This window comes from Dermacentor albipictus, chromosome 1 (genome assembly GCF_038994185.2).
Source record: "Dermacentor albipictus isolate Rhodes 1998 colony chromosome 1, USDA_Dalb.pri_finalv2, whole genome shotgun sequence".
NCBI classification, from domain to species: Eukaryota; Metazoa; Arthropoda; class Arachnida; order Ixodida; family Ixodidae; genus Dermacentor; species Dermacentor albipictus.
Genome location: NC_091821.1, coordinates 142966347 through 142989318, shown reverse-complemented (window position 1 = coordinate 142989318; position 22972 = coordinate 142966347). Strand labels below are relative to the sequence as shown.

General features: G+C 46.9%; 1 protein-coding gene across 3 annotated transcripts; it reads right to left on the bottom strand.

The window, feature by feature from the left end:
* Positions 1-548: 548 nt before the first annotated feature.
* On the bottom strand, positions 549-21499 carry LOC135900062 (histone H1.8-like). Of its 3 annotated transcripts, XM_065429500.1 has the most exons (5): positions 6999-7043; positions 6760-6921; positions 6554-6665; positions 5100-5147; positions 549-2125 (listed from the first exon to the last, which is right to left on the bottom strand). In XM_065429500.1, exons 1-5 carry the CDS (start codon positions 7026-7028, stop codon positions 729-731), a joined length of 1749 nt encoding a protein of 582 aa, XP_065285572.1. In that variant the 5' UTR covers positions 7029-7043; the 3' UTR covers positions 549-728. The 3 variants fall into 3 exon arrangements, with proteins under 3 accessions (XP_065285572.1, XP_065285574.1, XP_065285573.1); XM_065429502.1 differs by lacking the exons at positions 6554-6665; positions 6760-6921; positions 6999-7043 and adding exons at positions 20679-20862; positions 21302-21499; XM_065429501.1 differs by lacking the exons at positions 6554-6665; positions 6760-6921; positions 6999-7043 and adding exons at positions 20679-20871; positions 21302-21498.
* Between the last annotated feature and the right edge of the window lie 1473 nt (positions 21500-22972).

Genomic DNA, 22972 nt, shown 5'->3' with positions numbered 1-22972 from the left:
AGTTGCGGAGACTCCATTGCACATCGCGATTATTGATCCATCGTGTGTTCACGTGCTGCGCGACGAATAACTCATTGCTATACGTTCTCAAATATTTCGTTGCGTTTACGTCCGTTTAGGCGACAAATGTGTGTGCCGATCCCGGAGATGGTGCAATACCCGACGTGTGTTCCCACGGGGCTACGCTGGCCGGCTTACTTCCATCTAGGCCACAGGAATGTGAGCGCCGATCCCGGAGATGGTGCAATACCCGACGTGTGTTCCCACGGGGCTACGCTGGCCGGCTTACTTCCTTCTAGGCGACAGGAATGTGTGCGCCGATCCCGGAGATGGTGCAATACCTAACGTGTTCCCAGGGGGCTATGCTGGCCGGCTTACTTCCGTCTAAGTGACAGGAATGTGCGCGCCGAAATTGCCTTGTGGCGCCCATCTCGAGTGGCTATGTTTCGAGACCGCCCTAGACGAATGGAGTAACAATGCACGCTAATCATTAAATGTATTCGCAACCTATGAGGGGCTTTATGTATACCAGAGCGAGAAAAACTTAGTACAAGGTAGCGAATGAACTTTTATTTTCCAGCCACATGTGCATTCAGCTAGGTGTGCTTCAAACAATTTCAAAACCAAGCGTTTCGCGCCACTCCATAAAATTTGTCATTAGGCAATGATAAAAACGTGCAAATAAAAGCGTAACATGGTATGGAGCATGGAGTTGAATGTTTCGATTTTCATTTCTTTCCTCGACGAGCTGGTCTTGCACGGGGCCGTGCTGGTTCGGACTCGGACACAATTGCCGCGATGTTTAACTCTCCGACCTCGTCCACAGCTTTGCGGCGACTGACTATCTTTCCAGACTTCTGCTGCCCCGAAGTCATCTTTGAAGTGGCACCTCTGATCGGTTTAGCTTCGGCGTCTCTACTTTTTTTGGAGGTGATGGTGGCCGACTCCTCGTCGCTTTCGCTTGCGTGATTCTTCATTTCACCTTCGCTGGCGCTATACTCCTCCTCGCCTTCGCTGGCACGTTTCTCGTTTTCATTGGCACTTTTCTCCGCCTCCTCGCCTTCGCCGGAGCGCTCATCCGCCTCCTCGTCTTCGCCGGAGCGCTCATCCGTCTCCTCGTCGTCACCGGGGCGCCCTGCCACGTCGTCGCCTTCGCTGGAGCGCCCTGCCACGTCGTCGCCTTCGCTGGAGCGCCCTGCCACGTCGTCGCCTTCGCTGGAGCGCTCTGCCACGTCGTCGCCTTCGCTGGAGCGCTCTGCCACGTCGTCGCCTTCGCTGGAGCGCTCTGCCACGTCGTCGCCTTCGCTGGAGCGCTCTGCCACGTCGTCGCCTTCGCTGGAGCGCTCTGCCACGTCGTCGCCTTCGCTGGAGCGCTCTCCCACGTCGTTGGTTGCCTTGATTGTGTTCAAGGTACTTGGCTTGCGGGCAGCAGCCTTCTTGACCTTCGCCACGCCGGCAGCAGCCTTCTTGACCTTCGCCTCGCCGGCAGCAGCCTTCTTGGCCTTCGCCTCGCCGGCAGCAGCCTTCTTGGCCTTCGCCTCGCCGGCAGCAGCCTTCTTGGCCTTCGCCTCGCCGGCAGCAGCCTTCTTGGCCTTCGCCTCGCCGGCAGCAGCCTTCTTGGCCTTCGCCTCGCCGGCAGCAGCCTTCTTGGCCTTCGCCTCGCCGGCAGCAGCCTTCTTGGCCTTCGCCTCGCCGGCAGCAGCCTTCTTGGCCTTCGCCTCGCCGGCAGCAGCCTTCTTGGCCTTCGCCTCGCCGGGAGGAGCCTTCTTGGCCTTCGCCTCGCCGGGAGGAGCCTTCTTGGCCTTCGCCTCGCCGGGAGGAGCCTTCTTGGCCTTCGCCTCGCCGGGGGCAGCCTTGGCCTTCGCGTTGACGTCACCACGTTTAGCCTTCTTACCTGCGGCGTTCGATGACTGCCCTGGAGCTGAAGGCAATGCTGCCGTCGAGGAACCTGGAGACGTAATTTTTTTGCGAGGCTTCGTCTTCGCCGCCAGCTTGACCCGCCCGGTCATGCCTTCAGCGTGTTCCGTTGCTTTTGTCCTTACCAGCACGTGGTTCTCGATTGCCTTTATGAAGGTCCTTTTGAATCTCGCCTTGAAAAGCTGAGTATCCATTTCAGGGTACTTGCCTGGAGAAATGAAAATGCAATTAAATACCTAGTTGATAATCTCCTTCGTTTCTTGCACAGCGTACTTTAAGATCAAGACAAAAAGCAAAAATATATGTGGGGTTTAACGCACTAAAGCAACACGGGCTATGAGGAATACTCATAAGGGCTCCGAATTAATTTTGACCACGTAGTATTCTCTAACGTTCCCCAAGTTTATATACACGAGCATTTTTGCCTTCCGTTCTCATCTGAATGCGAACGTCATGACTGGGAATAATCCCATGACCTCATGTTCAGAAGCAGAAGGCCAAACCACTGAGCCACCTCGTTGCGGTAAATGGTCAAAAACTGATACTTTCCAAAATTGCTATATATAATTGAATCAAACCCGCTTTGCCAATATACTTCAATTGAATAATTGTAGCCGCTGGCAACTTGAATTCATTCTATAGTCGCGCAGGCGGCAGTGCTTGAAGTGTCCAGGTTATTATTTCAACTGTCAAAAACGTATAGGTGTGCAAATAGCAATTTATGAGACCGAATTGAATATAAATTGACTATTTTTGAACATACTAAACATTTTAACACCCATAACATGCAAATCAGTTTGTTGACAGACGAGCACTCTTGTGGTGTTCATACAAGATCCGCTATTTGATTGACACCGTTCAGAAAGGTTGTGTGAACTAAGAGCGAAATGAAAGGAAAACTTTCTAATCTCATCGTACTTCCCGCTGTTTACTATTTGTTTATTACCATTACCATATAAATGAAGTCCAGTTACAAAAATTTCATCCGTAGGTGTGTTGAAATGCACGGAGGTGGATTCTAACCCAGGAACTTTACGTGGAAGCTAGACACTATACGCTTGTGCAGCCTTCTTCGTGTTGTCAGTTTGTGTACTGCTCAACATTGACAGTTTCTCACTCGCCCATTTTTCCGTTTTTATAGACACGATATCCACTGCGCCACACAGCAGCCACGTTGTAGCTCTTGAAATATTGGTATCTTTAGATATAGTTGGTCCAGGAACTCAAGCTGCTTCATTTCATGAGAAAAAGCTTCAGATCCAATCTTGCATCAGAGAAAATACATTACGCTTGGCTTTTTTAACATCCTATAGCTGCAAATACAGGTTTTAACGGTAACGAGCACGCTAGTATATTCAAGAACACCTTTCACACAGGGTGCCCTTGAACACCCTGTGGGAGTCAGCAATGGGTGGATTTTAAAGAACACCCTTTCAATATCCTTACTGGCGCTGAACTTTTTTTGTTTGTTTTTGTTTGTTCTTTGTTTAATGTGGTGATGTTCTTGCATACACCCGTTTCATAAGGTATATTAAATAAAATGGATGCTAAATACATGCAATGGACGATGAAACTAAAAACACCCATTTAGCTCTTAAGAGTGCTTAAAGTAGTTTGCGAATAAGGCAGTCTCCTCACCGACAATTTTCACATCCCGACATACCCAACAATGGAAAGTGCCATTACACAACACATTGTTAAGCGTGATTTATGAAAAGCACAAAGGGAGTATTACGAACAACTAAGCAAATTGTTCGCAAACCGAAGGTTCTTCGGAGCATATGCGGTCATGCATTATGATACAAACTTTATAAAAGTAACCTTGTGGGCCAATGAATATGTGTGCATACCTTCGCGACCAAACCAAACATGGGTGCCGCCTGCGGCGATGGCACAGTGAAAAAAATACATGCACGTTCTCTAGTTGGACTGGCAGAGAATGCCGCTATTGTATAAGTTATGTAGCAATAAAGGCATTTTAATTCGGTGCGAGGACGCAGGTGCTGTATACATAAAAAGTACCAAACAATACCGATTGCCGAGTCTAACCAATATTTTATTGCGAGTGATCGTGTTTGATCGGGAAAGTCCGGCTGTCTGAACGGCGCAGCACAACCTGGTACGTTATGTACACTGTGCAAGCACCTGTACGTCTGAGAGCAGAAGTTGTCCTGAATAGGATGACACCGAATACATATTGCGTTACCGCAAGCCAAAGATGCAACGTGTTCTACTTAAGTGCGGCCCGTCTGAGCCCATGATAAATTTATTTTGGCACTAGCTGCTTTTGAGTTGTGCAGCCCTTTATACCGTTAAGTGTTGGATGCCGTACAAAACACCCTTGATGCGCATATAATTTTTGCAATTTGGCATATGTCATAGCACCGTTAAATTAATGAAAGCTGTAACGAAGGGTACATTTTCACCAGTCGACGCCTGCGGCTGCCATTGGCTGCCTTGGTCATGAGTGGCGCTGGAACACTCCCAGGGCTAATATTGTACACACACAAATAACGAAGAAAGCACTGCACGCGGAATTGCGGGAGATGTGGGTTAGGCTCTCACCTGCGGCAAGTTTTTTTTTTTTAGTCTACTTTCATTTCGTTTTAACTTACTTCTACATTTCAATTAAACAATGCCTCATATGCTTTCACTGGCTTGATTCTCTGTTTCTTCCTTATAGGTGCAATTTAACTGAGTGCATTCACAGCACAATATACTAGAGCGTTTGCATGCACAGTTTGGACACACACCACACAGCACCTAACACAGATCTTTCCAGAGATCAGTTTCTCTGCAGCTCATGCCTATAGGCAATAATGTGAATAAGCGAGTTCACCAGTGCATTCCAACTAATCTTGAGGTACCGATGGACCTCTGATGAAGCTTTGAGACCGGTTTCGCTTTTTTGTTATGCGTCCAGTGTGCTAGGATATCGACAACTGTTTCCGCAAACGTCTCAAAATATTACACACTTTCTATATCTGGTGTATTGATAAATAATAGCTTTTGTTACTGATAGAATAGCTACCAAGGACCTGAGAATCTTTACTCAGAAAGGCGATTCCCAGAACTGACCCCAAAAACTTCGCAACTCTCACCATTCATTCTTATTTACACTTATGACAAGATTTTTTCAGACAGTCTAGTGTTTACTGCGATTATCTTGAAAGGAAGCTCACCGAGTATGAATTTCTTTATGTACATGGGAGTTGCACCTTTCCTGTCATCTGCAAGAATCAGGAAAAAAGTGCATGAAGACACCGAAACGCAAACATGCTCACTTCAATATCAACAAGCATGCATGGCAGGTTGACCTCACGATTTCCCATCATCAAAAGTGACGAGTGTAGCCTTACTTAGGTACATAGCAAGCACTCTTATCGGGCTAGTTAGTATGATCTATATCTCAGGATAGCGAGAACACCGACAACAGAACAATACTAAGACAAGCGCTTAAGTACTTCATTTTAAGTATTCTGTCAACATGGGGTGGTACAGGATTAATTTATTGAAGTTTGTATACAGCGAGAGCACATTGCATACAAAAAAAGGCATAATGACCAAGGAAATGAGAACATTACTTCCCTTTCGTTTTACAATGATCCACACTGTCATTCACAGTAAAATCATACATTCTGATCTCAGCGAGTTATTTTGTTGAAAATTTGCAACACTTTATGTGCCAGATTTAAAACTTAAGTCACTTAATGGTTGCTGCAAAATGTGACGGCCTATCTTGTCCGATAGCAGGTTTAAACTACGGGTATACGTTTTTTCACAACCGTCGAACATGCATTTCATGAAAACCTATCGCGGCTACCGTGCGATAGCAAACCATGACACAGCAGGCTGCAGCGTAGCTTTAGTGATACCATTATCGCTATCTTCCCGGCCACTTGACAGCGTTGCTATGCTAGATGATCCGTTCTCTGCATGCACCTGGCGCAGCTTAACATTAGCAGGCGCAAAGCACGCATAGAGCACTGCACTGGCCATATTTTCAGGCCCGGGCCCGGCCCGAGCCCGAAAGTGTTATGTGGCGGCCCGCCCGAGCCCGACTCGGTAGGGTCAAACCTGACCCGCACCCGGCCCGGGCCCGAAAGATTTGTGCCCGGCCCGACCCGGCCGGCCCGTTAGCTCTGGAGCATGAGCGAAGCATGGTCCACTTCTCGGTAATTGTGAAGATACCATCCGCGGCACAGGACATTTTGTAGAGATAGTTTTGACTTTTTCAGGACTTGGTCTGGCGTTGTTGCTAATAAATTAACGGGTAAAATGGAAAGAAATATATATTTAACCCACTATATATACCCGTGCCTTAACGTGCGATATGAAACCCTGTGCTACATTTGCAAAATAGTTGCCCCGTCCTCCAGCGTGCCTGATGTTGGAGGTCACGTGATCAAAAGATAGCTAGAGCGGAAGCATGGGGTGGGGGGACAAAGTAAGCGCGCTAGGGGGCAGGGAGGACGAGGCAAGCGCGTTTCTCCTCCGCCGTAGAACAGGCTGTGCATCGCTCGCTGTCCCCGTGGCTGCGCCCACTCTGTAGATCCTGTGGGGAACTAGCAACACTGAATCACATAATATTGGACTGCCAGGAGGATCCCTCCTAACCTGATGGCCTCTCCCTCACCTGAAGCATGGGAGGCGGTGCTGCGCAGTTCTAGCCTGGACACCCAACTGCAGGCCATAGAACTAGCTGAAGAGGTCACCAGCAAACATCGACTGACGGCCATCTGCCCCGCCTGGAGAAGCCACGCCTCATCACCCCATCTAAAGCTGACAAAAAGTTTTTTCCTATGTATTGTAGGCAGTTTTCAAAAGTCACCAATAACATACGCGGCCTATTACGGGCATCACCGAGGCCCGGGCCCGACCCAAGTCCGAAGCTCCTTGACCCGAGCCCGGCCCGCGGGCCCCAGGCTTTCGGGCCGACCCAGGCCCGTGCAGTGCTAAGCTCGTAGGTAGCCAGGACGGTAGCGGTAGAGTGGTTGAGTTGTACTGAAACAATACAACGTTAATTCTGTGAGCAAGTATACTGGCCAGTCAGACATAAAAAAAGGCAGAACCCAGCTCACGATGAATGTCGACGTTACTGCGGTAAGCATTGAAGTAATGCGTCGACACATCATACTGCACCTGCAGAAATACGTCATATATGAGGCATGTACACAACCGAAATGTTCTTTCCCGCTTCCCTCTAGACAGCCTGCGCCATCTAACGCCGCCGCAGCGAAGTCAGGGTAGTGAGGCCCAGGTAATGAGGTCCAGTGCCGTCTTGATCAACGTTCTTAGACATAGTACTTCAGTTTCGCAGCTCCGCTCGGGAGATGGCCGAAGTGGTGGTCACGCGAACTAGCGGCGCTGCGATCGCGTCTTTCGTCACTTTTTGTTTCGTTTCTGATAGAAGTTGCGTCATTTCTGGTAGATTTCTGTTTTATATTTTGAGAAGTAGTTATTTCACAGTTCTTAATTTTGAGCCTCTTTGTGAAATATTGTGATATCTGAGCTATGTATTGTAAGTGCGTTTCTGGTAAGGAACTTGAAACTTGACTTCTGCTTTCACTTCTGGTTTCATGTTCGTTGCACTGCGTCGTCAGTCGCTATCCTTCTCCGTTTTGTAGGTGTTGTGTGATGTGTCGCGATTTGCTCTCTTGAAAAGCTTCTTGAAGAAGCGTTTCCGCATCTCATGACAGCAAGAAGTTCCCTATGCCGTGCTGTTTTGCCCCCGGCTGCACGAGCGGCCTTAGACACGATGCCGCTGGTCACCATTTTTTCGCACCGCCGCAAGACGCTGGAGAGTTTAAAAGTTGGGAGCGCATGCTACACCGAAAAGACAAACGCCTCACAAACAAATCAAAAGTTTGTGAACGCCACTTTGAGGACGACGACATTTTGAAATACTACAAGCATGTTGTGGGTAACAAAGAAATAATGATTCCTCGCGGGAAATGGATGCTTGCTCCCGGCGCACTTCCTCGGCTCTTTCCTGGGCTGCCTGAGCACATCTCAAAGCCAAAAAATGTGAAGCGAAAGCGATGTCCACCAAAAGAACGAGCGCAAGTGCCGGCAACTACATCGGGTGAAGCTTGTAGTGACAGCGCTTCAACTTCAAACCTGCTGTTGGGCTTGGAAGAAGGAACTTCAGAAATATGCGCTACACATTTTGCGCTCAACGATCTCACGAACGTGACACTGCCTTCTGCGCTCTGGAAGTTCGAAATTGTTTAGGACGACGCAACACAGAAGCGATGTGGAGTATTTTACATGAGGCAACTGGTAGCCGGGCATCTGCGAGTAATGAAAACTGTTGTACACTTGCTGCATAAACGGCTACAGCAAAATTCACAAGAGGCTATTTCGAGCTGCGACTAGCATTGCAAGTGTGGAAAGAATCCTGAGAGAAGCAGACAGCTTGAACATATGTGCGGGCGTGAAAGAAGGCCAGCGTGACTCGGCGACATCAGATAATATGCATCACAAGCAGTGCAATGTACTTACAAAGCAACTAGTCTGCGCGCGTTGTCTCCGTCTACAGAGGAAACTTCGACTGAGCATTAAGGCTCCGAGCACAACGCTCAAGCGATATCAGAAACTACGCAATGTGAAGAAGAGGCTGCTTAGGGCGGCTGCTGCGCATCAAAAGCAAAAGAAGGAAATTTTGGCTTTGAAGAAAAGGCTTTATGAAATGCCCGATAACAGAATCGAGGAAGCGTTGGCCGAACTTCCGCCTTTGCAGCGACTTGCATTTATGACATCGTTTAAACAGTTGAAAACAAAGTCTCCGTGTGGCGCGCGGTACAATGCGGACTGGCTTCTGAATTGTTTAATGCTGAGGATAGCGAGCCCTCGAGCATATAAGCTTCTGTCTGACATGAACATGCTGCCCTTGCCCTCCATGAGCCGTCTCACACAAATACTGAAAGGAATACCATGCAAGTATGGTTTCAATCCTCTCTGTATGGAAGCTATTGGAAAACAGCTGGGCAACAGAGCAGACGGGAAGAAATTCGGCACACTGATTTTGGATGAAATTAAGTTACGCCAGGCGTACGATTTCAACAAGTCAACCTTCAAACTTGATGGTTTTGTGGACTACGGCGGTATTTCAAATGAAGGAACTGACCAACTTGCAGATCATGCGTTCGTGCTGATGTTCGTACCACTTCTGGAGAGCTGGGTGCAACCGATCGCCACCTTTGCCACGAAAGGTGCTGCGCCTGGCAAGATTTTAGCAGAGCTGGTGTTGCAAGCAGGAATGCAATTGCATAAACATGGTGCTATGGTGATCGCCGTAGTCAGTGACGGGGCTGGGAACAATCGCTCGATGTGGCAGCAGATGGGAATCAGCGGCAGCGTAACCTCACCTTCTCACAAGATTCCACATCCATGCCTGCCTGAGAGCGCGTACCTTTATTTCCTGTGTGATGTGCCTCATGCCCTGAAGTGTGTACGCAACCATTTGCTCAAGCACAAATATGGACAGGTGAGCTAGCGTAGTTTATTTCATATATAACCTGTGCTGATTGGCGTCGATAACTGTTTTTCAGGCTGGAGATAACCGCATAAACTTTGCCCGCTATCAACTCCTCTATGAGTGCGAAAGGAAGCATCATCTCAAAGTCGTCCCCAAGCTCTCAGCAGCGCACTTAAACCCCACAAACTTGCAGAGAATGAACGTGCGACTCGCTGCACAGGTGAGCGATTAAAAACAGTAATACGCCAAAATATAGAAGGTGGCTGTCTGTTGCTTTGCAAGTTTTTTCAACTACAACTGTTACACTTTGTTTGCCTTCCACAGCTGTTCAGCCGCAGTACTGCTATTGGATTGAAGTTATACAGGGCAGAAAGCGTTGAAGGCCTCCAAGACTCGGAGGGAACAGAAGCGTTTACAATGACAATGAATGACGTCTTTGATGCACTCACCACAAAGCATCCTGCAGAAGGAATACGAAAGGGATCACCGAAGATTGAGGTACGGTTTAAGCCAGTGTACATGACGTTTTAATGGAAGCCCTACAGTTAGTGCAAAGTATAAATTCATTTATTTGCGCAGATAATCAAGAAGTTTCTCGGCCTGCTCAACATCACGGAACACAACTACCACCACCGAAACATGCTTATGTTTGCCTCGCGACAGACAACCGAAGCTTTGCGTGTTACGCTAATGTCGGTACTCGACATAATTGATGAGCTCCACGAAGCTGGTGTCCCCTACATACTGACAGTGAAGCTCAACCAAGATCCCCTAGAGGTAATGCGCAAATGCTTGTTGAAAATGTGGAGGGCTGTTGAATTTTAATGCATGCACAAACCGCAAATGCAAAGTTTGTCTTATCGTGATTACTTGTATTACTGCACCATTAAATTAAAAAGTGCGCAGGCAAAATCACTCACAGAATGCTTTCTTTATTCATTTCAGAAATTTTTCGGAGTTGTCCGTTCATTTCATGGCGACGATGACCACCCATCCGTAGTTCAATTCAGCCAGATTTATAGATTGTTGTCTTTGTTCACACCTGTGAAAAATGCAGTGAGGAAATTGCTCTGGCGCTCCCGATGGTGTACTGGTGTCTCTTCACGACAGCCTGGGGCAAAAGGCGAAGGCTGCTGCTGAGCTGAAAGGTGCAGTTGAAGCAAAGCTATACAAGAAGCTATGTGGGATGAGTCTTTCAGTAGGCCACATGGATGACTTGGGCGACCACGGGTACCAGAAAGCAGGAACACAAGAAATGGTTGTCTACTACCTGGCTGGATATACATTGAAGAAAGTTACGAAATCCATGTCTTGCGAACGGTGTGTTGAATCACTGGAAAGTGCTTCTGTGCCACCAAGTGCGGGTGACCCACGACCCTCGCATAGCCTTTTGGCAGAGCTGAGGTCATTCAAGCCAGGGTGCTTACGTGAACCTTCTTTCAGAATGTTCACCGTCATCAAACACATAGAAGAAATAATTCGTCACACACTCGACAGTAACGCAATTTTTGGTGACTTATTTTGGAGCATCCTGGACGGGCTAGACAAAGCATCTGTGCCGGCACTAGGATGTGACAATCATTATGAGGAGGTGACTGCAAATGTCATCAAGTTCTATCTTGTCATGCGCATGCACTTCTTTTCCAAAAAAATGAACAGTGAGGCATCGCTGACAGAACAGGTGCAAGCTGCCAGAAAGAAAGCAAAATTGCTTTGAGCAAAAGTAGCTCAAAATTACTTTTTTGTGCACAAAGCAAATAAAAAGTGTCACTGTGATTGTTGTTTGCTTTGTTCGTTAAAAAGAAAATGAATTAAGGTTTGACCTAAATAAATATTTGTTCATATGTATTTAACTTCGTCCTTGTCACTGCTCACAGATCACTTCCAACTCATTTGCACGTCCCATAATATCCGCGGACAACTATAAAAAATACATGTGTCAATTAAATTTATTAGGCGAAGAAGCGTTGACGGGAGTGGATCAATTCACCACAGCGTTGTCTCAAGCGACTGCTGGGCGTGATGCGTTAATGTCCCTACGTCTGCACAGGCGCTCGCCGTCTTTAATTAATACACATCTTAAGAATAAGCAGCAAAAAACAAAGCCCCCGCTCAAGGGAGCACCGTAGCGCTTTTGTAGGGAAAAAGTTGGTTGAAAAGCGGAATCGTAGTGCACGACCGCTCATTTGCGGTGTAGTTGCAGCCTCTAAAGACTAGCCAGACATGTCATTCAAAGGTCCTTGGCATAAAATATTGTTCAGCAGCCAAAACGCAGTCGTCAAAGAGCGAACGGCACAGGCCAGTTGGGGAAAACGACCCACCGCAGAGATGACATCGCAGGAGTAGACGATGCGCGCTGCGTGAGAGATGCGTCACTACAGCGCCAATAGTGCATAGACACCGTGAAGTCCCCGTCACTTAAGCGCGGCAGGCTTTTCACAAAACTCAGACTGCGTATCTAAACTACATTTACCGTCGGATAAGCGCCTACAGGCCTGTCGGTGCAAACGACGCCTCGCAGCAAGAGCAGACGACGCGCGGCGCATGACGAAAGACGCGACTGCAGCGCCGGTAGTTTCAGTGACACCCGTTTCGGCCACGTCGGCCAATGGGCTCGCATAGGGAGCAGTGAAACTGAAGTATGTCTAAGAACGTTGGTCTTGATCTACGCCAGTCGCTATATCATCTATGATATATGACTGGTTCATTCAGACGTTGTAGCTACCTTTAAAATTCCAACACCCTTCAGAAAGTCAAACCTATTTAGAAGGGACCAAGCGTTCATGAGATAGAAACATGGATGGATTCAATGGTGCATGACTTGTAGAGGGAACTAGAGTATTGGATCCTTTCCTGCTACATTTTGCGGCATTTGCGACATGAACGGCGAGTGGAAGATCCCAGCGACTGCAGATGGGCGGATCAACCACCAGGAGAAGTGAGTATATCTACCATTAACATATTCTATTCTCAAGCGGCTGAAGGTCATTTCATGTCTGACGAAACAAAGTATCCAGAGCTAACTCGTAGTTGTATTGTGCGGAGCTTATTCACTAAAGGTTCTCATTCCTTCTGCGAGTTTCCGTAAGTTCTTGCACACTAGTGCTCGAAGGTATCGGTATGGAGCATGGGTAAATGCAAGGGGGCTATATATATCCACCGAGTCAGCTATTTCATCATCTTCCTTCCCAGCTATACCATGATGCTCCGGGCCCCAGCCGATGATTATGTCAAGTTTCTCACTATATTCTGTAAATAGTTTTAAATGCGTAAGCATTTCTATGCCTAACTAACGTGAACTTCGTCTTCCACGTAAGAATGAATGGCTCATACCCCCGTAAGCAAGCAAACTCATACCCACAAAGGCAGAGGCTACAAGCGCTCAGCTAACTGAAGCTAACAGTGCATACATTCATTGAAATGATCCATACAACACAGAACAGTATACGTTTCGATAAAGAACAAGCTCAAAACAAGCATCCGAACCACGAATAGAGCATTGTATACCCCCTCCGTCCTCAGTAAATGTAGTGGTGGGCTTGCAACAGCTTTGCTTTAATCAATCCTAATTCCCCTTAATACCAAAGGTCGTGGGTTCGAGTGCCTTAGTTGGCGTTTACTGGCACAAAGGCAACGAAGGCCATGCTGCGCCAGTCACAAGACAAAAGGAAACGCAAGGTTAGAGCAGGCAAACCTGCATTGCAGTATAGTTCGTCTAAATAACTAATTGCCTCTAAAAAGTAGAACAGTTTTCAGGAACAGGTTAGAGCAGACAAACCTGCATTGCAGTATAGTTCGTGTAAATAACTAATTGCCTCTAAAAAGTGGAACAGGTTAGTAAATGGCACTAGCGGGTCATGTGCCAGTAATAGGGCAGGATGTAAAAGTATGTGTAAATTATATAGGTTGTGTAAAAGCATCCGTCGCTGTGTTTCAAACTGTGGACATGTTATAAGGACATGTATTACTGTAAGAGGTTGATTGCATTTTTCGCAAGTCGGCGGGTTTTCATTTCGGAGGAGAAAGTTGTGTTAAATGTGTGTCCTATCCGAAGTCGACGCAGGATCACCTCATGGAACTGGTGAGTGGTTCGTACCACGAACCACTCACCATCGTACCACGGGGCCATCGTACCACGGGGCCAAACGCTGTGGCTTTCTGGCAACCCGGAGGACTTCGCGAGGAATGTCATAATCCCGAACATATTCCTCATATCGCAGGACAAGCGGCTTAATCATGTTCGGTTTGTTTGTATAGCGTAAGCGTGAGTTGCACTGTGTGACAATGTTGAAACATGTGTTGTGGTGAGGACTCAATTCTGAGTACATAAAAAAGTTGGTAGCACTCTGCGCTGCTGTAAAGGAGGTTCATTACAGTCAACATATAAGCTCTGGACAGGCGATGTTCTGTAAGCACCACTTGCCAGTTGTAGTCGATGGTTATGAACTGGGTCAAGTCGTCGGACGTAAGATAGTCTGGCTGAGCCATATATGATGCTACCGTAGTCTGATATGCTACGCACCAAAGTGCGGTAGATGCGTAGCAGGCATTTATGGTCAGAGCCCCAGCGCTTCCGGGACAGGACTTCGAGCATGTTAAGAGCATTGTTCGCTTTAATTTTAAGGCCATTTATGTGCGCGATAATGTTTAACTTTTTATCAAACAGAACACCCAGAAACTTGTGTTCCTGTTTTACCGGTAGTGTGGCTTCCTGTGGCTTCCTGTAGCTTAAGGATGGGATCTGGTTGTAGGCCTCTTTTGTATAAACAGTAATGGTTTTTTTTTTTCACTTAAGCGAAAACCGTTTTCGGACGCCCACTGCGTTAGTTTGTTTAATGTAATATGAATTCGCCCTTCGCAGGTTGCCATGTTCGATACACGACACGCAATTTGTAGATCATCCACATATAATGAATGCATCACGGAGGATGGAATTACATTATTGACCGAGTTCATTTTCACCCCAAACAATGTTGTGCTTAATGAACATCCCTGAGGCACACCATTTTCCTGATTAATTACGCGGGACAGCACCGTTCCTAAACGCACTTGGAATGTTCGATCGGACATGAAATCAGCTAGACATTTAAGTATTCTACCGCGGATCCCTAAATCCGCTAAGTCCCTTAAAATACCAAACCTCCATGTTGTGTCGTACGCCTTTTCTAGATAAAAAAAAGCTGAGACAGTATTGCTTGTGTAGAAAGGCCGCACGTATCTCGTTCTAGCCGAACTATATCTGTTGTAGAGCAGCCTTTCTTGTACCCACACTGATGATTATCGAGCAGGTTCTCAGTTTCAAGGGCGTATGCCAATCTGATGCTTATAATGGATTCATAGGACTTGGCAAGACAGCTTGTGAGTACTATAGGTCGGTAGCTGGTAGCTGTTGTAGGATGCTTTCCAGCTTTCAAGAAAGGGATTTAAAGGTATTTCCACTCATTTGGCTTTTTTTTTCTGCTTCCCAAATGATGTTGAAAAAGCGGAGCAATGTGTTAACTGCTTTTGGAGATAGGTGTGCGAGCATTGTGTAATGTACTCTGTCCGGACCTAGCGCTGTTTTTTTTTTTCCCCAGTAGAGAGTACTCTTGATTTCCGGAAGTATTAAGGGGGCATTATATGATCTCTCGGAACTTCCTGTTGTCGGAAGCTTTTGTTATTCTGCTGATTTATATTTTTGAAATTCAGTGGAATAGTTTATTGAGCTTGATATGTTTTGGAAATGCGGCCCTAATATGTCTGCTTGTTCTTTTAAATTCGTTTGTGTACCTGGAGGCGAGGGTATGGGCATCGTATAAGGAGCGTACTCGCTTCTAAACTTACGAAGCTGATCCCACATTCTTTTGGATGTTATTGAGCTATTGATGGAGGATACATACAATTGCCAAGACAGTCTTTCGGCTAGGCTAGGCGTGTATCTGGCTTTCGCCTTTGCTATCTTGAAATACAGCAGGTTATCTTGTGTTGGGTATCACCGAAAGATACCCCACGCTTTGTTTTGGGCTTTTTTTAGTTTGTATGCATTCATTCGTCCACCAGGGTTTAGTTTTTTCCTTAAAAAGCAGGACGATTGCGGGATCGTCTGTTCTGCTGCAGCAATATGGAGGCAATAATCTTCATTCATTTCGTCTATCGTTTGACCATCTGATATGTCATCCAGACTGGCCTTCTCGCTGAAAAGAGGCCAGTCTGCTAGATGGGGTTTCCAACGGGGTGATTTTAATGGTACTGTAGGGAAAGGAGATGTTTTTTTAATAATGCCGGGCATATGATCACTACCATAAGTATTGTTAACACTCCATTTAAAATCGATAAAGAGAGATGGAGCGCACGGCGCCAGATCTAGACAGCTCATAGCTCCTGTGCTTGGGGAGCAGTAGGTTGCCGCACCAGTGTTTAAAAGGCCTATTTCGTTTGTCAGGATAAAATCTTCAAGTGTTTGTCTCCTGGTGTAAGTTGTTTTGCTACCCCATATTATATGAGCGTTAAAATCACCCGCTATTAAAAAAGGTTTAGGTGGCTGATTTAAAATTAACTCCAGATCTTGTACAGTAAAATGCGAATGTGGTGAAATGTACATTGAACAAATGGTAATGGTTTTGTGTGCTATAGCCGTGACAGCAACGGCTTCTAAGTGAGTATTAATGGCAACTTCTCTAGCTGCAATGCCGCTCTGTAGAATAGCTACACCACCCGACAGCCGGTTCGCCTGTGTACGGTCGCGCCGTACAACAGTGAAGCCTTTTAAAATGTTTGTGCTTTTCGCCTAAGTTTGTTTCTTGTAAGCACAAGGCCACAAGAGAGAAGTTACTTAACATGTCTTTGATGCCGCCTAAGTTGTGTAAAAGCCCTCGACAATTCCAATGGATAATAAAAGTCATCTTGAAACTGAAAGGCAAAAATGGCTATAAAAGTAAATGAGAATAAGAAAGATATTAGGTGACACAGATCTAAAGAATTCTAATAGAAAAGAGCAATACCCCTTAGGTTATCGCTTTCTTATTTAACATGGTGACTTGGACTTTGTCCCTGTTTCCGCGCTCGAGAGAGCGCTTGTCCTGCGGCGTCGACGACACCGGGGATTTCGGATCGACCTCCATCGCTCTCTGAAGCACTGGAGGACCGAGAATCGGGCACCGAGACACGTGTCTCGGGCCTTGTAGTTCGCTTGATCTTAAGGCCCTGCGGGACTGGTGTCTGCAGGGCCTTAGTAGAGGATGGAGCAGCGCCGGCTGCTTCCACCACGGGGGCGGGAGGGGTCACTGCGGGACCACTATGCGTGGTCTCGGAGGACTCCTGAGACCTCTGTGACGCTGCCCCGATCTGCGCCACATCGGCGTAACTTCTTCGCGGAAGATACGATAGCCGCTTTCTGGCTTCAGAGAATGCGATTTTTTCTTTGACAGTTACAGCAATTACTTCTTTTTTTCTTTTTACCAGCGAGGGCAAGACCGCAAATAAGCTGGATGATCTCCCTTGCAGTTAACACAAAGTGGGGAAGAGGTGCAATTGTCAGTTTGGTGATCGCTGGAGCTACATTTAGCACAAGTTGTTCGTCTTCAGCATGCATGCGAAGCATGTCCAAACCATTGGCATTTGAAACGTCGTCTGGGGTTCGGAATATATGGTCTAACATTTACCTTTACATAACCTGCAACCAGCGAGGTAGGCATTACACTTGTTCCGAAGGTGAGTATAACATGTTTTCTGGGGATTTCTTAGTCGTTCCTGCGGATGACAATTCTTTGGACTTTGGTAACATTTTGTTCCTGGAAACCTTCCAGCAGTTCGTCGCTCAAGCCAATGAAGTCTTCCTCCGATATCACACCCCTGCTTTTATTTAGTGTTCTGTGTGGTGAAATTGTCACTGTTGCGTTACCAATACTGGTAAGTTCTGTGAGCTGTTGCGCTTGTTCTTTGTCATTTAGTTCTAGGAGGAGGTCCCCGCTAGACATTTTTGTGGCTTTGTATGTAGGTCCGATTTCTTTCTTTTAGACACTTGGCCACTAGGAATGGAGAGAGCTTTCTTACTGGTACGTTGTTGTCGCTGTGCTGTACATAGAACTTGGGAAATGATGGAGCATTGTTCCGAAAAGAGAACGGGAACGTTGCTTCGGTGCGGCATCTTTTCAGACGCCGATCACAGAGAACCGAGGCTTGCGCTGCCATGAGAAAAATGTGTATGTTCGGCAACAGCGCCGACCGCCCACCACGGAGCCCAACACGGGGACGCGGCAGAACTTGTGTACAAGTCTGCACGACGCCAGTCGTACGCCGTCACTATAACCAAATATGGTGTACCCGAGGTAGGATAGCCACACAAGGTTAACCCTTGCCACCATGGAGAAAGGAAGTAAATGGAAGACAGAAGACAGGAATGGTCAAAAAGTGAGAGGTAAAGACGAAGATTTGAGAGAGAGGCAAGTAAAGGAAAAGGCGACTGCCGATTTCCCCCAGGTGGGTCATTCTGAAGGTGCCGTCTATGTGAAGCAGAGGCCAAAGGGGTGTGTTGCCTCCGCCGGGGGGCCTTAAAGGTCCAAACACCCAGCATCGGCTCAAGCCCCAGGATACTCCTTTCCCCAGACACGGCTAAGCCGCGCACGGCTACACGCGGGAGGGGCCAACTCTCGTGTGCTCGGGTACGTGGTGTCGCAACACACCAAACGCCTGCTGATGCAGACGCCCCTGCGGGGGAGTGCCTTAGTGCTTTAATAAACTGTGGCTAATTTACTTCTTAACTAACAGTAATGGTGGTGGGTTCGACTGCCGTAATGAAGTATATATAATAATTAAACCTGCCTTATCAAGTTCGCTATCGAACATAAGCGAACGACCGGTGAGGGTTGATAAGGGTTTATACTGGTCGGATCAAGTTCCATAACATTGATAACACAAGCCTGCGTGGAGATGAGCAAGTGGCGCATTGCTTACGCATACTTGGACAGCTACTGCCTTTTCTGCCCTCCTGGCGCGCTCGGTATCGATATTGCGTGGATTGAGCGTTCAAAATCGGTTTGTCGAATTAGGTGCAAATTTCAAAATTTGTAAAAAATTTGGGTGCACTAAAATGTGGCGGTTCAAGTTTGCGATTTAACGAACCGCCCCTGAAGCTCTAAAGAGATAGATTTTTCGTCAGTCTTCTGAAACGTGTTATTAGCGGCAAAGTATTTTCGCCTCACCGAGGAACTCTTCTGTGAAGAGTTGTTCGCTGCGCTCAGTCTTACCTGTTTAAGGACAATAGACCAAATACCTTGCGTAATTTCATGCGACATTATGCCGTGCGGCAACACAAGTCAACAAAAACAAAAATCTGAGCCATTCTACTCTGAAGGTGCATGACCAGTGGAGCTATATATATGGTGATAAATATGAATATATGGACGGCTGAATACTAGGTGGGTTGATGAAATTAAGAAATTCGCAGGCGCTAGCTGGAATCTGTTGGCGCAGACAGGGGTAATTGGAGATCGCAGGGAGAGGCCTTCGTCCTGAGGTGTACATAAAATAGGCTGATGTTGATAAATATCTTGATCGAAAATAACATACCACAGACAATTTCGTTTTTTCACATTTTTTTTCTTTTATGAAATTGCATACTCATTGCTTTTTCTTATTTTTAACTTTGTTTTGTTTGCTTTCTTCAGATATGTTATTTGGTCACCAAGGGGACTATCGCTTTATGACCGCTATGACATACGGCCAGTGGCTCTGTCGCGACACTGGAAAGGTTCTCGGCCAATGCGAGGTATATATACCGCACCGATGACGCGTCGTGTGCACGCTGATGTTTGTGTAACATTGAATGCCGAACCTTTCCAAGAGAAACGCCACGAACCATTTTCCGTCTGTCCGAGACACGTCTATGTTGAAATCACCTCCAATTACGATGGAAGTAGAGTCGGTAGGGGTGATCCAACCAAAGGGTGCACACGCTTGGCATTTGCGGCACGAGATTCGTCCGATTACGCGCCGCCCGCCGTCGCGGCGCACATTCCCGCTTCTGTTCACGACGGTGTTCTTCGTAGGCGCGCTGTTCTTTCGCATTCCTCCCCGCACGTGGCCTACCCATTATTGCACGGGTAAAAGGGAACTGAGATAAGGTTACGTGATCTGCCTACAGATCAAGTAACGTCAAACCGCAATCCATACCAAGCAGTGTCTACTCCGGTTTTACTTTTATTATGATAGTTTTCATCACAATGCCTTTTTACACTTCTCGCGATTAAACGCAGCTGGGACATAAAGCTGGCGATACGCTTTTGCTTGATCTCTTTTAGCTTTCGGGTGGCCGCCATCTTTCTTGCTTACGCACACAAACCGCCAGAACCTAGCGTATAACAGCTCCGCTGTAAAAACGCCTCATTAAGTCTGTCAGCTCAACTCACAGGTTAATCTAACACGACAGAATAATGAGCGAGCGAGGACGGGGCAGCCTAACCAGCGTGACAACAAAAACCATTTTATAGCAGCCGGATGAACTGCGAGCGTGGTTCGCCCCTCCGTTGAGATGCACTTTCTGATAACGAAGTTGTCAAGAAGCCTGCTGTCCTACTTGTCTTGCTACACGAAAAAAAATTGATGCCGCCGTGCATTATTCCACTGTTGAGTGGAGTCGAGGTTACGCTGTACGACCGCTTATTGTCGGTCACCAATGCGTCACTTTTTGTTTTAAGTGTAACACGCTTTTATAGGCAGATTCGGCTACGTACAGAGCTGTTCGGCATAAAGCAGACAAACCGGTACAGTGCACGCGAACAAAGGCGAAGCGCGCAGTCACAGCCGAAGTGACGCAGTGTACGCCTTAATGGTGCTTTCACCATTAGCGCTTACAAAACGTGTACCAGCGTAACTCAGGTTTCAAATGGAGCTAAAGTGGCCAAATGAAACTACTTGATGGAACTTGCAAAATAACCTAGCCGTACCATTGTCCTTGCACATATATGCATATGTGAATACGTTCTTTACTGGTCTTCGTTTCCACAGGTGGAACTTGTTTTTGCCTTCTAGAACGTGCTATTCGGTGGCACCATCTATGTTTCAAGATATGGGGGCGTGGGCAGCTGTATTCTACAGCGAAACAGGGTGCGTCTTATGCATTCACTGAATGCAAAGAACCTCCCGTGTAGGTGCGACCAACACGGAAGTTTTACCGCCGACATAGGTGACATCAGCGCAAGACTGCGGTGTAAGCAAGCGCAGGTTAGAAGGTAGCCTCAGAATAAACGCTTAGCTATAACTACGCGAAGACGGCAACAGGACGAGCAGAAGGGTGTGTACTCACCAACGTTATCCACTGCGTCGATTATCGTGTCAATCATCTTCGGTTGCTTTTTCATGGCAAGTTTTGCTCCGCTGCTTTCTTTTGACAATGGCTTCCGCTCGCTCGAGTTCGACGATGATCCATCACTTTCAGAATGCTCGGAATCCGAGAAATTGGCTTGCTTGGCTCGCTTCGCCATCGCCACCTGCGTCCGCTACAGCATAATTCGCTTCTCTTCAGCATGAACATGTTACACAAGACAAAAACAGCCGCAACAGTGCCGTAACGTAGCACTTAAATTACCGCTAAGATACATTCATAGAAATTTCGAAACCCAAACAATCTTAACCGCGACGCCGTTCAGCTATGTGCACAACACACTTACCAGACCACGTAATTTTACCGGAAGAAATAATTCATTCGTTATTCTACAACACATTTAGATACTAGTAATATTTTAGTGCTCTTGCTTTTGCAGTCATTCAAAGAATGAAATAACGGCCAAAGTAGTAGGTCTGTCTCTAAAGCTAGGAGGCCTTTGTAGAAAGTTCCTTCGCTCACGACTTTATCTTCGGCCCAGTTTCAACACCATTTCTTTACTTCTACTGCGGAGCTTCATCGCAGAAAGTAAAAACGCCACTTACGCGTGTGCAGAATCGCTTGTTAATAGCCACAGGCACGCTTTTCAACTCCAGTCACGACTAAAGCAAACAGTTAAGCCTAACACTGATCACCACGGCCTGTCGGCAGGCTCGGTTTGCCACTAATATTGCAGTTCGCTTCGGGCCTTCCGTGACAAAACAGCACCAGCGCAATTGTGGCGTCAGTATCCGATTTCTCAGACAACAGCGACACACCACTTAGGCGCCCTCTTGCTAGCTGCATAGCATAGCATGACATGCGCATTTTGCATGTGATCAACACGTTCTTGATAAGAGTTCCGTACCTTTTGAGCCATGACGTCACGCGTAAAAGTAAAAAGCCTTTGAAAACCGTGGTTGCAAAAAAAAGATGATTGGGGGGGAGGGGGGAGCTGCTGTCCGTTTACCTGACGTCCACGCACATAAAATGGAACGACGACGTCTTTCTACAGAAAGAGGGTGTCTGTACAGGTTCTACAGAAAAAGGGTAGTCACGGATGATTACAGCTGTCAAGCGGCTAATGTGGCTACGGCCAGGGAGCTCCAAAGGGCATTGTGTACATTCGACGTGGTTGTTTGCTTTAAATCAGGGGTACAATCAGGACTCGATGGAAAACAAAGGTCAGTGGGACGCCTCGCATTGGGCGCTCACGGGAACACTACAAATAAAGTTGTGAAGGGTGAAATGGGCTGGACTAGTTTTGAAGTGAGGGAAGCTCGCAGTAAAATTGGGTATGAAGATCGACTGAGGAATATGGAAGAAAGTAAATGGGCTGGGAGAGTGTTGAGGTATCTGTACAGGAAAAACATTGATTCACAGTGGAGGAAATAAACTAGGAAGCTTACCAGCAAGTATGCGGCCTGTAGGGTGGGCAACACAGCAACAAGAACGTCAAGCGGAAAGTCAGAGAGGCTGAAATAATGTCATGGGTGGCGGTAATGGAAAAGAAACCTGTCATGAGTAACTACTTAAGAAACAGACAGACAAAGAACTTTAATTACAAGGTCCTGAGAAGCTTTGCCCTAGGGCAGAGCTGCGGGCCGTTCCCACGAGGCTACTGGTAGGCCGAGCCTAACCGCCGCATCAAGGGCTCTCTGGACAGCCCAGGTTTGAGGTGAAAGTTCTGAGCTGTGGATGGCAGAGCTTCATTCTTCTTCCGTGATGCGATTGGGCCCCTGTAACGAGGGGCATCGCCAGAGCATGTAGAAAAAACGCAATCAGGAAAGAAACAATTTAGGATAACTCAAAGGGAAGCTCATTACTTTTCGAAGCGAGATCGGGATACCTTAGAACACGCACCTATAAAGCGAGATATAACAAGAAAGAAGAAGCATTTAATTGCTGGCTGCGGTAAAGCTAGGGAAACTATGGAGCATGTTTTATTAGAATGTGAAGACGTCTGCCCAGCGGTCGATTTAGGCACCACTGGCCTCCTTGAAGCCCTTGGGTTCAGCGATAGTAGTGGAAAAGTAAACATGTCCTCGATAGGGATTAGTATGAGGCGATTGGAGGATTGGTGGAAGAAAAGTAGGGAAACGACAAAAAAACGGAGACGTACAAAAGCACAGTTCGCATTAGGGGATCAGAAAATTTGGTTGTGGAAGTTCATCGTGTTTTTTTTATTGTTTAACCTAGATAGGACATTAGGCAGTATAATGGAAAGAGCTTGGTGG